The sequence below is a fragment of the Mesocricetus auratus genome, unplaced genomic scaffold (assembly GCF_017639785.1).
Source record: "Mesocricetus auratus isolate SY011 unplaced genomic scaffold, BCM_Maur_2.0 Super-Scaffold_100676, whole genome shotgun sequence".
Lineage (NCBI taxonomy): Eukaryota > Metazoa > Chordata > Mammalia > Rodentia > Cricetidae > Mesocricetus > Mesocricetus auratus.
In genome coordinates this window covers 73,607,823-73,624,098 of record NW_024429266.1, presented here as the reverse complement: position 1 = coordinate 73,624,098, position 16,276 = coordinate 73,607,823, and the positions used below count along the sequence as shown (strand labels likewise).

At 37.3% G+C, this 16,276-nt stretch overlaps 1 protein-coding gene across 2 annotated transcripts in view; it reads right to left on the bottom strand.

Moving 5' to 3' along the window:
- The window catches only part of Cntnap5 (contactin associated protein family member 5), a 919,042-nt gene that overhangs the window by 179,489 nt on the left and 723,277 nt on the right, over window positions 1-16,276 (bottom strand). For both annotated transcript variants that reach the window (XM_040737777.1, XM_040737776.1), the window contains one exon: window positions 765-921. In XM_040737777.1, the coding sequence (XP_040593711.1) occupies window positions 765-921 (157 nt within the window). The remainder of the gene's footprint in view (window positions 1-764; window positions 922-16,276) is intronic.

Sequence of the window (16,276 nt, the reverse complement as noted above, 5' to 3'; positions counted from 1 at the left end):
ACCCAGCATAGATTATAATTATGTATTTATTAGGGAAACACTTACACAGATAAGATTAAATAATCACCACAGTATTGCTGCTCCAGAAGATGCAGTCTGTGTCTTTCTGATTCTCTCCACAACCAAAGATAGTGCCACCAAGCCCCTCCTCTACCTTATAATGGGTCATGTCTTATCTGAAACCACACCAAAGGGTGTGGCCACCACAAAGTCACTGGCAAGGCAAGATGCCACTACATACACACACACACACACACACACACACACACACACACACACACACACACACTGTGTCAGGTGTATAGAAAAAAGAAAAACTGACTAAATAGCAAATCTCATATTAAGTTGCATTCCTTTCTTAGAATGGAAATTTCAGAACACAACACAAGGTATTGGTGCAAACCTTAGTATTAGTCCTGAACATATTTACTCATTTACTGATTTATTTTGTTTATGGGTGTTTTTTTCTTGCCTGTGTGTACCATGTTCATGCAGAGGTCACAGGGACCAGAAAAGAGCATCAACTAATTTGAAATTAAGGAGAACTGTCGCCCAACACATGGGTGCTAGGAAACAAATCCAGGGCCTCTGGTGGACCAGCCATTGCTGGTAATTGCTGAACCATCTCTCAGGCTTCAAGGCATTTCTTTGTTCAATGCAGCCCTAATTCCCATTGAATTGGTCTTCTGTATCTTTCTTTCTTAGTAGCAATTCTGTGCATCAGATATTTTACACTGCTGTAGGAAAATTGAAGCCTTCCTTACCATTCCTCTGTGTCTGCGTCACAATTGCAGAAGTGTCGAATGTCCAGGCAGCTCTCCTCTAGACCACATCCACACTGCTGGACCCCAGGAACAGAACCTCCCCAGTAAGGATGCTTTTCATTGGACCTCCCAATCCACCAGGTGAATGGGGCTCCATCTGAAAGACAAGATGTTTCATAAGTCAGGAGTACAAGCTAAAAGACTGCAGAAGGAATCCCTGTGGTGTGTGTGTGTGTGTGTGTGTGTGTGTGTGTGTCTGTGTGTGTACATATACAGTCCCCCCTGCCCCCTTTTTCTTATTTATTGGCTTACATTTTCTCTTTCCTCCTTTATCTTTCTGATTTCTCTATGGCAGGCATGGAGTTATTCATGTATAAAAATATTTTTATTAAGAGAACATTAGTAAATATGCATGAATGACACATTAAGATTTGGGGACATAAGCTCAAATTGATAAAAAATTAGACAATAATACAACATAGCTGGATCAACTTAAAACATTTAAAACTATACTTTATTTTCAAGTTTAACACTGTAAAATTTGTGGCTTAAATAATGCATAATAGACTGATTTGACAGTTTTAATTCAAATAAAGTGAAAATTTCAGCATACAGAATTTCTTCCTTATAAAAAAAAGTTTTCAAAAAGTCACTTTAAGTGGGTCAGTGCCATATATTATTTCAATGACTGGTTATATCTGAGTGCTATTGCACTAACAATCAGTGGAATTAAAAAGAAAACTGAACTTTTACAACCATAGCCTAAAAGAAATAATATATTTAAATACTTTTTGAATGCCAAGAAGCTCTATTTCAATACACAGATGGATGCATTCACATATACATCATGGAAAAGAAGAAAAAGAGAAAAAGACTATAATGAAGTCAAAACTAGAAAACTTAGCTGTATATTTTCTTTCATTAATTGTGGGTCATTTCTCCTGCTTCTGTTTTTCAGCAACACCTTAGTCATCCTTCCAAAACTTCAATCAGTTTTTAAGCAAACGAGACACACACACACACACACACACACACACACACACACACACACACACACACACCCCTCCATATATATGTGAGTAGAATGAGATTCTGGTGAGATTACCCGAGTCTAAATAACTCAGTAAGGGCCAAGGTTAGCCAATCCTGTCTTCCTTTTGGTAGATATCAAAGAGGGTGGAAATAGAATGCAAGCACATGTGAGAGGGATCCTGACCCATTGATTTGTCTCAATATCAGACATAAAATGACCTCATGCTCTGATCAAGAGAAGTTATAAACTTTCAAGTTCCTAGATTTAAAAGGAAGAGAATCTGTGAAGATCATATCCTGGAGATCTTCAGTGAACTATGATTCTCTGAGAAAGTGGGTGGGGGAAAGGTGGGGTGGGGTCCTGATTTCATTATTATCTTTCTGCTGTCTTTAATGCTTGAGAATATCACAGTAACTATGGCTGCCATTTGGAAGATGATCGTACATCCCAAACAAGAGTAGGCACTGTTAAGGGACCCTGGACAGCATCAGCTGAAGGCACCAGAACCAGCTTCCTTTGACTGTCTTCCTTTTGCTTGGCAAATGCTAGATACTTAATATTTAAATCAACAACAAATTACAGGCTCTTTTACTCATTTTCCAGATATAAAATCCTACTCTTGAGACTATAGTTCAATGGGTCAGAGCACTATGCTTGACCAGAAACTGAGAAGCCCTGGGTTGGATTCCCAGTAGCAAATACATAAACTAGGTATAGTGGCAGACACCTGTAATCCCAGCACTAAGAATGTGGAGAAAAGAGGATCAAAAGTTGAAAGTTGTGGTCAGTTACGCAACAAGTCCAATGGCAGCCTAGGCTGAAAAGATACTTCCTCAAAGCAAATCAAACAATAATTAGAATTATAAAGCAGTGGCAAATTTCAGTTTGTGCATGCTGTAATATTGGACTTTTACACAAGCAGGATGTCATTGTTCATGGAAATCCTTATTTTCATACAGTCACTATCTACATATACAAAGTATCCACTGCCTCCAAACTGTTCACACAGATGACCTGTCCTGGAAGTCTTTGAGGCAAGCAGTCAGATAGAAGACAGTCTACAGCCCAGTGCTATAAGCCATGAGAAAAAAATGAGGAAGGTCTATGAAAAGGGGAGATGTCTTTATGAAGTGGGGGATGTCTTTTTAAAGTAGATAAAGGTCTTTATGAAATGAATTGAAAGTCTTTACAAAATACAGGAGGTCTTTATTAAAAGGGGGGATGTCTTTATGAAATGGGGGATTCTTTATGAAATGGGGGAAGGTCTTTGTGAAATGGAGAGGTCTTTATGAAATGAGGAGGTCTTTATGAAATGGGAGAAGTATTTATGAAATAGGGGAGGTATTTATGAAAAGCATAGTTATTCTGAGGGGCTGCTTCACTGAGAAGAGCAGAAAATGTCCCCCTGCATCCCACTATCATGTCTGGCTTAATATCTACACCTCCTACATTACTGTCTTCCTGTTTAAATTTTCCCATGCAGATTATTGCTAACTAAGACCCTTTTCTTAAGACATTTCCTAAATGACAAAAACATCTATATCATTTGAGTAAACTTCAGATGAAATGCCTTCCTCCTAAATCCCTGGCTACAAGCCATACTCAAGTGACATCAACAGCTGACAGGTTATTTTACTGTATAAAAATAAAGGAAAAGAAAAATATTTAAATATATCCATATTTAATTATTTGTTGTTTTTCTTTTTTGTTTTTTATTACAGATCACCCATCTTTATTTTTCCATCATTATGAAGTAATAGAAGAGAAAATGAGGGAACTGAGAATCCAAACAGTATGTGCTTTGCCTTGATTTACAACTTAACTATAATCAAGGAAAAGATCTATACTTTAACTGCAAATGTTGGCCTTTGGAGACTTTTCTCTTCTATTGACAGAAAACTGCTCCATCGGTGAAGGAATGAAATATTATTTATTTTTAAAATAGTGATTTATTATACAAACATGGTGCAATTGATTAATTTTGGACACAATTCTAAGGATTATATTATCAGAAATAAATCACAGAACAAAATCAAAGCAAAGAAACAAACAAAGCATGATTTTGAGTTTGTATTGATAACAGGAAAATGTATAAAAATACAAATTATGGGTGAGGAAAAACTTTAGCCAATCAGGTGTTGGCCTTGTTAACTAAGAATTTGAGCTCTATCCCCAGAAACTGCATGACAAAAAAAGAAAGAAAGAAAAAGAAAAACGAAATGTTCAGACACGGTGGTACTGCCTTGTGACTCCAGTGTTGGGAAGGCAATAGAGACAGATGAATGAGTAGGCTACATGACTAACTAGCCTAGACTACTCAGAGCTGCAGTCCAGTGAGAAAACATGGTGCCAGGTCCAACACCCAGCATTGTTCTCTGACCTCCACATGTGAGTACGCATGCATGCACATGCACACATACATAAAAATGAAATAGATCCCTGTGTGTCTGTGTGGAGGGGTGTGGGAGAAGAAGTAGGAGGAAGACAGAGGGAAAAGGGTAAAGAAAGAGGAGGAACAAGAAAAAGAAGAGAAGCAGGAAAGGAAAATGAGACAAGGGAGAGGAATATTAGGCCACAGCCATTTCTTCATCAACTGTTGAAGAAAAATATTGTATCTTTATTCCAAAAACTGCAGAAGATCAAGTTCAGAAGTTTTAGTAAAGAGTATGATGCACCATGCTGCTCCGAAGGTTTCCTCAATGAGTGCCAATATGCTATTTCCAGAGGAATAGTTTAAGGAGAGAAGAAAAGTTGATATGTGTGCGCTTCTATGCACATTCACATGTGTGCAGGTAGAGGCCAGAGATGAGTGCCCAGAGTCTTCCTCAACTGTGCTCTGCCTGGTTTATTAAGACAGGATCTCTCTTTGAACCTGCAATATATCGATTAAGCTAGACTAGCTGACCAGGATGCTCCAAGGATCTTCTTGTCTCTATTTCCCTAAAACTGGGGCTACAGATAATCCTGGGAATAGTCTGCATTACACCACCACACCCAGCCTTTGATTTTTCTATTTTATTAATGTGAGTTCTGACCATTGAACTCAGGTCCTCCTGATTGCAAAACAAACACTTAACCCCTGTGGCCACCTCCCCCTTTTGAAAGCAATCCATTGAATTAAATAATTAGGCATGAGCATATTTTGTTCAAATTTGGGTCGATTGTGGTTTTCCTGATACAAGAAATCCACATGAAGTCATGGACCACCCTCTTTGCACAATTAGGGTTTAATGAATAGAATTCAAATTGGAGACACTCTTGAAATTTGAATTGGTTACATTTAAAAGACAGTAAAGACACAGCCTCGCAGTGATGCCTGTACATGAGTCAGGACAGTTTAACTGCATCTACTTTCAGAAGCAGTGCAGGTACCTCACAAGCAATCTGAGGAAGGAGCTGGGGACATCTGGAGTTCCGAGCCCTGCTGTGCTGAGCGACATTGTTATTACCTCTTTAAACCATTTTATTATGTTTTGTCTCACATTCTTCAGGGAATTGATTTTCTTTTTCCTATTTTTAATTTTAATTACAATATAATTGCATAATTTCCTCACTGCCCTCTCCTCTCTCAATCCATGTCCCATTCCTCCAGTTCCTCCCTTTTACATTGCTAGTCTGATTTTTATTAAATATATATATATGTATAAATATATAAATGCAACCTGCAGAGTCTGTTTATTCTTGCTTGTTTTCATATGATTTCTGGGCTTACCACTTGGTATTGGAAAGCTAATTAGGGGGCTCATCCCTGGGAACGGCTACCTCTCCCTTTCTCAGCATTCATTAGGTATCTGTAGTTCTTTGTCTGTAAGTGGATCCCCAAGAGATTTCCCCGTCCACATTAGCACATATTTTGACATTATCATTTTTCATGTCTCATTTGAGGCACCACAATGTTGATATATCATGGGTGTAGCTTCCCTGTTATTCCTAGGAAAACAGTTTCACAGCCATCTTCCTGACCTTATGGCTCTCACAAATTTTCTATTCTGTCCTCCATGGTGTTCCCTGAGCCTTAGTTGTTTCGGTGTGGTACCTGATCATACCCAGTCTCCTTTTTTTTCTGCCATGAAACCTTTCCACTTACACCTATGCACCTTTTCATATACAGTGTATGTCAGTTTCTTCAATTTATATGGCCAGGTTCCCTAATAATAATGGTCTCAACTCATCTTTGAGTCTTCTTTTCTTAGGATGGGGTCTTATATATCTCAGGCTGAACTCAAACTCACTATATAACTAAGGATGACATGGAACTCCTGAATTTTCTGTCTCAATGATATGCCCAGTATATGTAGAGCTGAGAATAAAACCCAGGTCTTCCTGCATACTAGATAAGCACCCTGACAAGTGAGCTCTACTCACAGCTCTTCATCTCTGTATTTTAATGCTTCCCATTCATGTGCTTACTTAGAAGCTATTCTGAGAATGCTGGAGAAACTACTTTCATGACTAATCAATTGTAACCTGGTTAAGCACTGTATTCCTTCCCACAACTTCAACCCATGGAATGATGCAAGATTAAATGTATGTTTTAGATAATTTCTGGTTGTTGTAATTTAAAGAGTCTAACAAAGACAGCCTAAGGGACAAAGGGTTATTTTGGATCACAGTTCTAAAGTTCATCATGAAAGACAAGACATGGTGACAGGAACAGAAGGCTGGATGGTCACATTTCATCCACAGTCAATCCACATATTGACTGGAAAGAGGTGGTGAGTTACAAACACTCAAGATGTACTTGCCATGGCTTACTTATCTTATAAGACTTCAATTCATAAAGGTCCCACAACATCTCCCAAGGCACCCCAAACTGCCATGCTAGTGCTCAAACACGTGAAGCCAGTGGGACATTTTATATCCAAACCACAAATTGAGACATAAATCACGTGTGTGTGTATTTGTGTGTGAGTGTGTATATGTGTATTTGTGTCAGACATATGCATATATTTGTGTATATATACACATATAAAGTATATATGAATAAATAAATATGATGATTTATTCATAAAATAATAGAAAATTATATACAATCATTATGTTAATCGTTTCTCTATTCTATGTTGTGCAAGGGTCACAGTGTCGTGCATCAGTGATATAAATTTTAGAATACTCTGGTTGTCCTGATGGTGTTCTTAACTTCTGAAAGGAGAGCATGTCTTCAGGTATGAGTAATATAAAGCTCACTGAAATAAACATCCAAGTACAACTCAGAGCAAGAAATTGGCTTTTTCCTAAGAACCCAAAAGAAAATCTCAGGAAAACAGTGGTGCTTGCCTGTAGGTTACATTGTGAGGACTTCCTCCAACACTGTCCTGGGGATGGAAGCTCTTGTGTTGGTAAAGATCTCAAGGACAGCCATCTGATTGCAGTGTCTTTAGAAGAAAGGAACTCTGCATGCACTAAGCATTGTCGATGACTGACTGCAACTGGAGTGTGTGGGCATAGAAAATAAGAGAGAAAGCCAAGGCCACTGAAATTCTAAGGCCAAATAATTTCTTTCACTCTGCAAACACTGTGAAGTCAGCTATGCGATGATACAAGAGAAGAGATAGACACACAGTAGGATTGAAGATATGGCTCAGCCAGCAATGTAATTTGTTGAATGAGCATGAGGACAATCCCATCAAAAGCCTGGGAAGGCAGCATATCTGTAACCCTAGGATCTGACAGTCAGAGGCAGGTCCCAGTGCCCACTTGCCAGCCAGACTAAAAGAATCAGTGAGCTCTAGTGACAGATCCTGTCCCAAAAAATTTTGTGGAGAGGAGAGTGGCTTGTGGAAAACAGCTAACATCAGTCTCTGTGCCCACATTAATGTATATGTTCCTATACATGTACACCCCCACATACATGCACACACACACACACACACACACACATGCACACACAAAGACATTCTTTATACCCCTTCTTTATATACAGCCTATCATTTCCAGGAAAAAATTCAACTAACATTTAGTTAGAGAGAAAACAACCTCATCCATATCAGAAGATAATGACAGACATTCATCAATGTCCATCCTGTCCTTCCTGCTTGTCGGCCAGGATGATTAAATCAGAGAATACACTTAATAGTGTGATTAAGGGCTACTCAGCCACAGCAGGAATTAACATTTCCATAATGTTGTTCATTGTTCTCTTTCCTGCTTATTCAGCTGAAGTGAACCCAAAAGGGAGAGGGGAAAACAGAAATGATTAATGACACTGCTGCTCCGAACAAATGATAAACGTCCATTGACGAGGTTACTTAAGCCAGACCAGGCAAGACTCTCTACAGCACATCACACAGTTAGAAAGGGGTAGGCAAGGACCAAACTAAAATTAATCTATTTGCATTAAGATTTTATGAGAAGAAAGTAGTGAATTGTTTTGAGAATTTTGCTTTTTCTGAAAAATGGTGGTGAAGAACATAAATATAAAAGGGTGTGTTCACAGATAGATGGTAAATATTGCAGGTCAAGCCTTCAATGGTATGGTCCTGTCCCAAACCCCACCCACCTTCTCCTAGACTCATCAACTTTTGAGTGAATCTGAAACATTGAAAACAGTTAAATTTTGCCTAGTGGGGGCATTTTGATAAATGTACGGGAAATAATAATATAGGATAAAATTAACATGGAAATAAAATCATTTACCATGCAAGTTATTTTTATTTATTTATTGTAATTGTTTAATCTTTGTGAGTAAGCATTCAGCTTTGTGCATGTGTGTCTTTGTGTGTGAGTGTGTGTGTGTATGCACTAGTGATCGTGCACCTGTCATGTACAGAAAACCACTTTCAGTATCCATCCTCACCTTATATCTTGATTGAGACAGGGTTCCTTGTCTAGAAATTTTCCTATTGCTGCCTCTCATCTTGCTTCAAGAGCAGTTGACTTATGCACATGCCCTACCCCATGCGGCCTCACACAGGTTCTAGGGATCCCATCTCAGGTTTTTCTTGTGTGGCTAACTTTTTACCCACTGAGCCATTCGCATCTCCCCAGTTTTCACCACAAAATTTCTGATATGACAAACTTTGTAGTTCTAGTTTACAAACGCAAAATACAGTAGTATTCCCAAATCTGTATCAAAGTGTGGTATGAAGAAGGGAGAAACCTTCACACAGCCATGTCACAGAGTCAGCTGTGAGGTGTAAGGATGATGACAGAATTCAACCTGTGCTGAGCGATACAGTAAAATATAACAAATGAGAAAAGAGCTGGACAACCAAAATAGCTGATGCCATACCCAAGGGACTGTGGCTTGTTTTAAATAAAGCAGCCAAAGCCCAGGAGTGCATTTATGCTAAACTCTTGCCCATTCTGAGCACTGAAAATGCTCCAGGCAGTTTCCGGCAATGTTGGACCTTCCTTCATTCAAAATTCAGAACATTTAAAGGAAAATACTTTAATCTTCATTTTGCATATGAGTAACAAAGATGCAGACAGAGGTAAAATCAGAAGCTTGTGGAAGATTTGCATCAAATAAATAACCTAGTTTAGTCACCATGGCCACCTTTGCGGGGTTGCTCAGTTATTATAATGTACAAAAAAGCAAAATGTCAGTCTCCATCATTTATCCAGTCAATGAATGCAGTTCTCCAATAAAATAGAATATCCATCTGGACATATGTGGGGGTATATGTACCCACGTGTGTAAGTCAGAGGACAACTTATAAGAGTTTTTTTCTGTTCTTCAACTGTGTGGCTCCCAGAGATCTCACTCAGGTCAACAGGCTTAGTAGTAAGCCCCACTTCCCACTCAGCTATCTCACTAGTTCTGAAAGACCATTTTATGCAAAACTGGTTCCTGGATCCAGAGGCTACCAAAATATGAAGCACCTAAAGTCTCTTATATAAAATGACATAGAATTATTAGAGAGCTCATATTACCATCCTCTGAAGTTCAAACCATACCCAGATCATTGCGATATTCAATGCAAATGTAAAGCAAATGGCCATTTACAATAGTTTAGGGAATGAATACATTTTGAACCCCTAACATTTTAATGCAAATGTATTTAAATATACAATTTTGTTTCATTGAATGTAGGGTGTGTAGAAAGGGACAGATGGTATAAAACAGATGATTCGCATTTCTGTAAACAAGTTTCCTGTATTTCCAGTAAAGACAGTAATAAAATCCACAGACCCATGAGACCCCATAGCAGAGGTCCTTTAACCTGTGGGTCACATATCAGACATATACAGTTGGAGTCAGGAAAGCAAGAAATTTAGTTATGAAGTAGTAATAAAAAGAATTTTATAGTTGGGTTTCACCATTACATGAAGAACTGTGTTCAAGGGTCACAGCATTAGGAAGATTGGGAACCATTGCACTGAGGACATTTGAGTGTCATAGGTTATATCTTTATATTATTTTACTTCATACCTGCTCAAGCAGGAGCCTCCAACAAGAGTGAAGTCTCAGCAGCTCTTACAACCACTCTTCCCATTACAACACTCTGTCCAAACCTTTCTTTAAGTCTTTAAAGCAATTGACTCTGTTGTGTGTTTGGGTTCTGAAATTAGGTCAAATGTCTTTCTTGTTTATTAGACCTACAAGATTACTGCAAATAATCACTCCTTTATTATCTTAGGTGTGCTTATTATCACATGCAAATACTGGATTTTTGTTTTACTTTTAATTACATGTGTGCTTATGTGTGAGTTTATGAGGGTTTTCAGGTACCAACTGAGACAGAATAGTGGAGAATATAGATGGTTATCTGACTTGGATGCTAGGAAGCAAACATGGATTGTCTGCAAGGATAGTGCATGGTCTTTAGCACTGAGCCACCTTCCAGCATCTTGAATCCATGTTTTTCTTTTTTTATGGACTATTTTATTAATAGAATATTATGGAATATTTGTTGGATTTCTCTCACTCAGCATATGAATTATGACAAAAATGTTTATGTCATATGCATAACTATTACCCCACACGCAAAATGGTGCCTAATATATATGTGTAATTAAAATATATACATACATAATGAACAAATAGCTTATACTTGGGGAAACAGCTCTGGGGTTAAAAGAACTTGTTTCTATTTCAAAAGGCCTGGTTTCAAAAGGCTGGGTTTGATTACCAGGATCCACATGTCACCTTATAGCTAACTCTAGTTCCATGGAATCAATACCCTCTTCTGACCTCTGTGAGCATTAGGCACACACATGATGTACATACAAACAAACAAATATATATACATACATACAGGCAAAACACTAGTAAGCAAAAAATAAAATAAAAGTTTCCAACAAAACAAATACCAACTAAGGGCATAGCCCAGGATTTCCCACAAACAACAGACAATACAGAAAACAAGACAAATCAGATAAACAATTATGAAAGTTTTTCTTGTGCTATTTTTATCACTTCACTGTTGTCATAAAATCTCTATGTAAAATAATTTGAATAAGAAAGATTCGTTTTGATTCGTGGTGTCCAAGTTTGTTGTTCCTGGGCCTAAGAGGAATCAGAGCATCATAGCAGAAAACCTTCTATGGTAGACCACCATGGCTTCCTTCACATTCTCTGGAAAGAGAGATAATTTCTATGTCCTACTTTGTACCACCTCACACTAGACTCACCACACTAATGAATTTATCCATATATGAACCCAGAGGCCCTCACAGTAATCAGCTATCAAGAATTAGACCCGGCACCGAAGATCAAGCCTTCAAAACCTTAGTCTTTAGGAGTACATTTCCCATCCAAAAAACATAATATACAAAATGCATATGATTAAAATATTTTCAATTTGTGTGTGCATGCATGTGTGTGTATGACAGTGAGAGTGCTGTGAGTGAGTGTGTGAGTGTGTGTGTGTGTGTGTGTGTGTGTGTGTGTGTGTGTCGGCAAGAAGCTAACATTGGATATTCTTCAACTGTTCTCTAGTTTTTGAGACATCTCTTACTGTGCCTGTTTTCTGGCCTGTAAACTTCAGGGGTATTTTTGTCCAACTGCCTTCAGCACTGGGGTCATACATGTGCACCATTGCATAGTACTGTTTTTTTTAATAAAAATTTTATTATCCCAATTTGGGCATGCGAAGTCCCGAGGGAGAGGGAATTGGGATTGGCATAGTGCTGTTTTTACATGGATCTTGGAGATGGAACTCATATTCTCTTCTTTGTTGCAGGAAGTACTTTACAAAATGAGTCATTTTTTCTAGTTCCACTATCTCTCTTATTTTCACAGAGATACTGTTGATATACTGCATCATACCACAAAAGTGGTTCCAGAAAATTAGGTCACCAAGTAACTCTAACAATCTTCATTTGTGTTCCCTATGATGGTTCCACAATAACAAAGCCTCATAATATCACTAAAACATCTACCATGGTAAAGTCAATTGGTTGGAAAATAAAATGCAAATAGCAAGAGTCTTTTCAAGAGTTCAACATATGGTACATGGTAAAAAATTGATCATTGACTTTAATGAAAATCAGAAGAAAATGAATCTGAAGTGGAATTTGGATAATATGTGGAAGTCAATGAGAGAAAATGCTAATACCTAGGAGAGAGTACAATTCTTGGCAAACATTTATTATCAGTTCTATTATAAATATACCTGGCCATTTAATCAGATTTCCAACCAACGTATCCAAATTGGATTTCCATACCATTATTATTCAAAGCAAGGCTCACATAACTTATCTTATTCAGCCATTCCAACAATGCTATGAACATTTCTCCTTTCATTTTGCAGATAAAGAAATAGAAGTGTGCAAAGGAGTAGTCAGTTCTTCAAATTCACATAAGAAACAAAATGTGAATTCAGATTAATAACTCCAAACTTCAGTAATACTTTTTAAAATTATGTCAAGTCACTCATGTTATAGGTGGAAATGAAAAAAACATCATTTTTCCTCAGACCAATTATTCTTGAACCAATATTATAATCGTTACTTTGGTAATGTTGCAGATATTTATTGAGTATAAAGACTCAGCTTCCTTAGGGATTCTTTCAAGTACATGTGGTCTCAGTTATCCTGGTCTGCCTTCACATATGCATTGAAACCTGACAAGGAAGCAAAAGATACCTGCACAGATAAATATTCTAATAGTCATTCTTGTTGTTAAGAAATCCAACTTGCCTAAACAAGTATAATATTGTTCTACAAAATTTCTCTCTGATGTTGAACAAAGCAAGTCAAATGAAGGGATGGTAGTCTATAAATATTGGGCAGAGTCTTCATTTAGGTTGACAAATCACAAATAATGTATTTGAAACATTTCGATACCCACCCCAGGTTCTTCTGGAACCACAAAGCATCTCTTAATTTCTTGTCCTCTCTACCAAAGTAAAGAACTCACCAAAACCATGTATGCTTCAAATGTGAGCTTGATTATGAACAAGCATATCCACCAGCAAATGGGAAATTACCATGGGTCATACCCTCAGAGAACATTGACCTCCTATGATCAAAATTATGTATCTGTATATGTGAGATATATAAAACAATTTAAAATATCTAATATTAAGACATCAAAAATATGAATTATTTTATCAAGACAGCTATACAATTCTTATTATGTAACCAGGATCCCACTAAAAACTTTTCTCTAGAAATTTAAGCTTGTTGCTTCTGGAAATGTAACATATGGCCTCTTGACTTAGAATGTTCTGGAATGCTTCTAAGAGCACAGGTCATGGAGTTGTCTCAGATAATGAAAATGTAGACCTCTTAATTTTCTATTTTTAATCAAACTCATCAAGGGACACTGACATTTCTTTAACATTTTACATGGTAAATGTTTAGAATCATTGGTTTCTAGGTTTGAACTTTCTTTAAATGTTTAAAGTTAACCCTTTTATTTTCTTTTATGAGGAATTATTTTCATTTGTGTGTGTGCATAACTATGTACAATGAATGTGTAAACAATGTGTTACAGGTGAGTACTTTTACACAGAAGTTGACACTGAGTTGAGTGTCTTCCTTGGTCGTATTCTATTTTAGGCTTTGAGACAGTGAGATGAGAGCTTTAAAGTTGGCTAAACCATCTGGCCAGCACACTCTGGCAATCTTCCCCTTTTTTCTCTCCTCCCAGTGTTAGGATTATAGAATTACAGTACTATGGATTATACAAGTAGGCTTACACTATTATGCCATGCTGGGGAGCAAAAACTTGGGGCCTTGTGCTTGTGAGGTAGGCACTTTACTGACTGAGCTCTCTCAACAGCCCACATTTAGCTATAGTATTTCTATAAACTGATTGTTTAAAATGGCAAATGCAATGACATCACTGATCAATCACTTCTACGTGTGTGTGTGTGTGTGTGTGTGTGTGTGTGTGTGTGTGTGTGTAGCCTATATAGCTTATTTCCAACAGAAAGCAAATAAATTATTATCAGGTACTCTGTAGCTAGCAGAGGTAGTTGGTGCAGTGCTACAGACACTGACATGTTCAATTAACAAGCTCAATGAAAACACACATATTTATAGATATCCTACAGAAGAAGTCAGCAAGAAGTAGCAGAATTGTGTATAAGACTAATTGCTAACCCTCTACCATCATTGAAGATATTACAACATTCATAAGAACAAATGAGCATTGAGTTTCTCTCCATTTAGTTTGATGTTGACTGTTGGTTTGCTGTGTATTGCTTTTATTATGTATAGGTATTTTCCTGTTATTCCTGATCTCCCCAAAACCTTTATTATGAAGGGTGTTGGATTTTGTCAAAGGGGTTTTTTTTACATCTAGTGAGATGGTTATTTGTTTTGTTTCTTTTTCAATTTGTTTATATGGTGGATTACACTGATGCATTTTCATATATTGAACCATCCCTGCATCCCCAGGATGAAGCTATTTGATCATGCTGAATGATTTTTCTGATGTGTTTTTGGATTCGATTTGCCAGTATTTTGGTAAGTATTTTTGCATTGATGTTCGTGAGTGATATTGGTCTCTAGTTCTCTTAGGTATTTTTTTGTATGACTTGGGTACCAAGGTAATTTTAGTCTCAAAAAAAAGAGTTTGACAACGAACTTTCTGCTTCTATTGTGTGGAAAAAATTGAGGAGTACTGGTATTAGCTCTTCTTTGATTTTCTTGTGGAAATCTGCACTGAAACCATATGGTGCTGGGCTTTTTTTTTTGCTTGGGAGATTTTTGATGACTGCTTCTATTTCATTAGGGGTTATAGGTCTATTTAAATTGTTTATCTGTTCTTGATTTACTTTGTTAAGTGATATCTATCCAGAAAATTGTCTATTTGGCTGTGCAGTCTCTCCTTATCTCTTCAATATTGTACTGGAAGTTCTAGCAAGAGCAGTAAGAAAACAAAAAGCAGATCAAGGGGATAACATTGGAAAGGAAGAGGTCAAACTTTCACTATTTGCAGAAGATATGATAGTTTACATTAGTGATACTAAAAACTCTGCCAGGGAACCCCTTCATCTGATAAACACCTTCAGCAAAGTGGCAGGATAGAAGCATAACTCAAAATAAAATTCAGTAGCCCTAATAGATATAGATGATGGATGGGCTGAGAAAGAAATCAGAAAATATCACCCTTTACAATAGTCACAAACAGCACAAAATATCTTGGGGTAATGCTAACCAAACAAGTAAAAGACCTGTATAGCAAGATCTTTGAGTGCTTAAAGAAAAAACTTAAAGAAGATACCAGAAAATGGAAAGATCTCCCATCCTCTTGGATAGGTAGGATCAACATAGTAAAAATGGCATTCTGGCCAAAAGCAATCTACAGATTCAATACAATCCATATTAAAATCCCAGCACAGTTCTTCACAGACCTTGAAAGAACAATACTCAATTTTATATGGAAAAACAAAACAAAACAAAAAAGAATAGCCAAAAGAACCCTGTACAATAAAGGAACTTCCGGAGTCATAAACATCCCTGACTTCAAGCTCTATTATAGAGCTATAGTCCTGAGAACAGCTTGGTATTGGCAAAAATAGACAGGTAGGCCAAAGGAATCAAATTGAATACCCCAATATTAACCCACACACCTATGGATATCTGATTTTTGATAATGAAGCTAAAATTATAAAATGGAAAAAAGAAAGCATCTTCAACAAATGGTGCAGGTATAACTGGATGCTTCCTGAACATGACATCAGTAGCACAGACACTGAGATCAACAATTAATAATTGGGACATCCTGAAACTGAGAAGCCTCTGCAAGGCAAAGGACGCTATCATCAAGAGAAAACAGTACTCCACAGAATGGGAAAAGATATTCATGAACCGACATCTGACAGAGTACTGATTTCCAAAATATATAATGAAATCAAGAAGTTAGCCACCAAAACACCAAACAATCCAATTATTGAACTGAAAGAAAATATCCCAAGTGAGGCAACTCAGTCACAGAAAGACATGCAATATATGTACTCACTCATATATGGATATTAGACATAGAACAAAGCCTACAATCGACACCACCATAGAAACTAGGAAACAAGGAGGACCCCAAGAGTGTAACATATAGCCCCCTGAAAGATCAGAAAGGGACAAG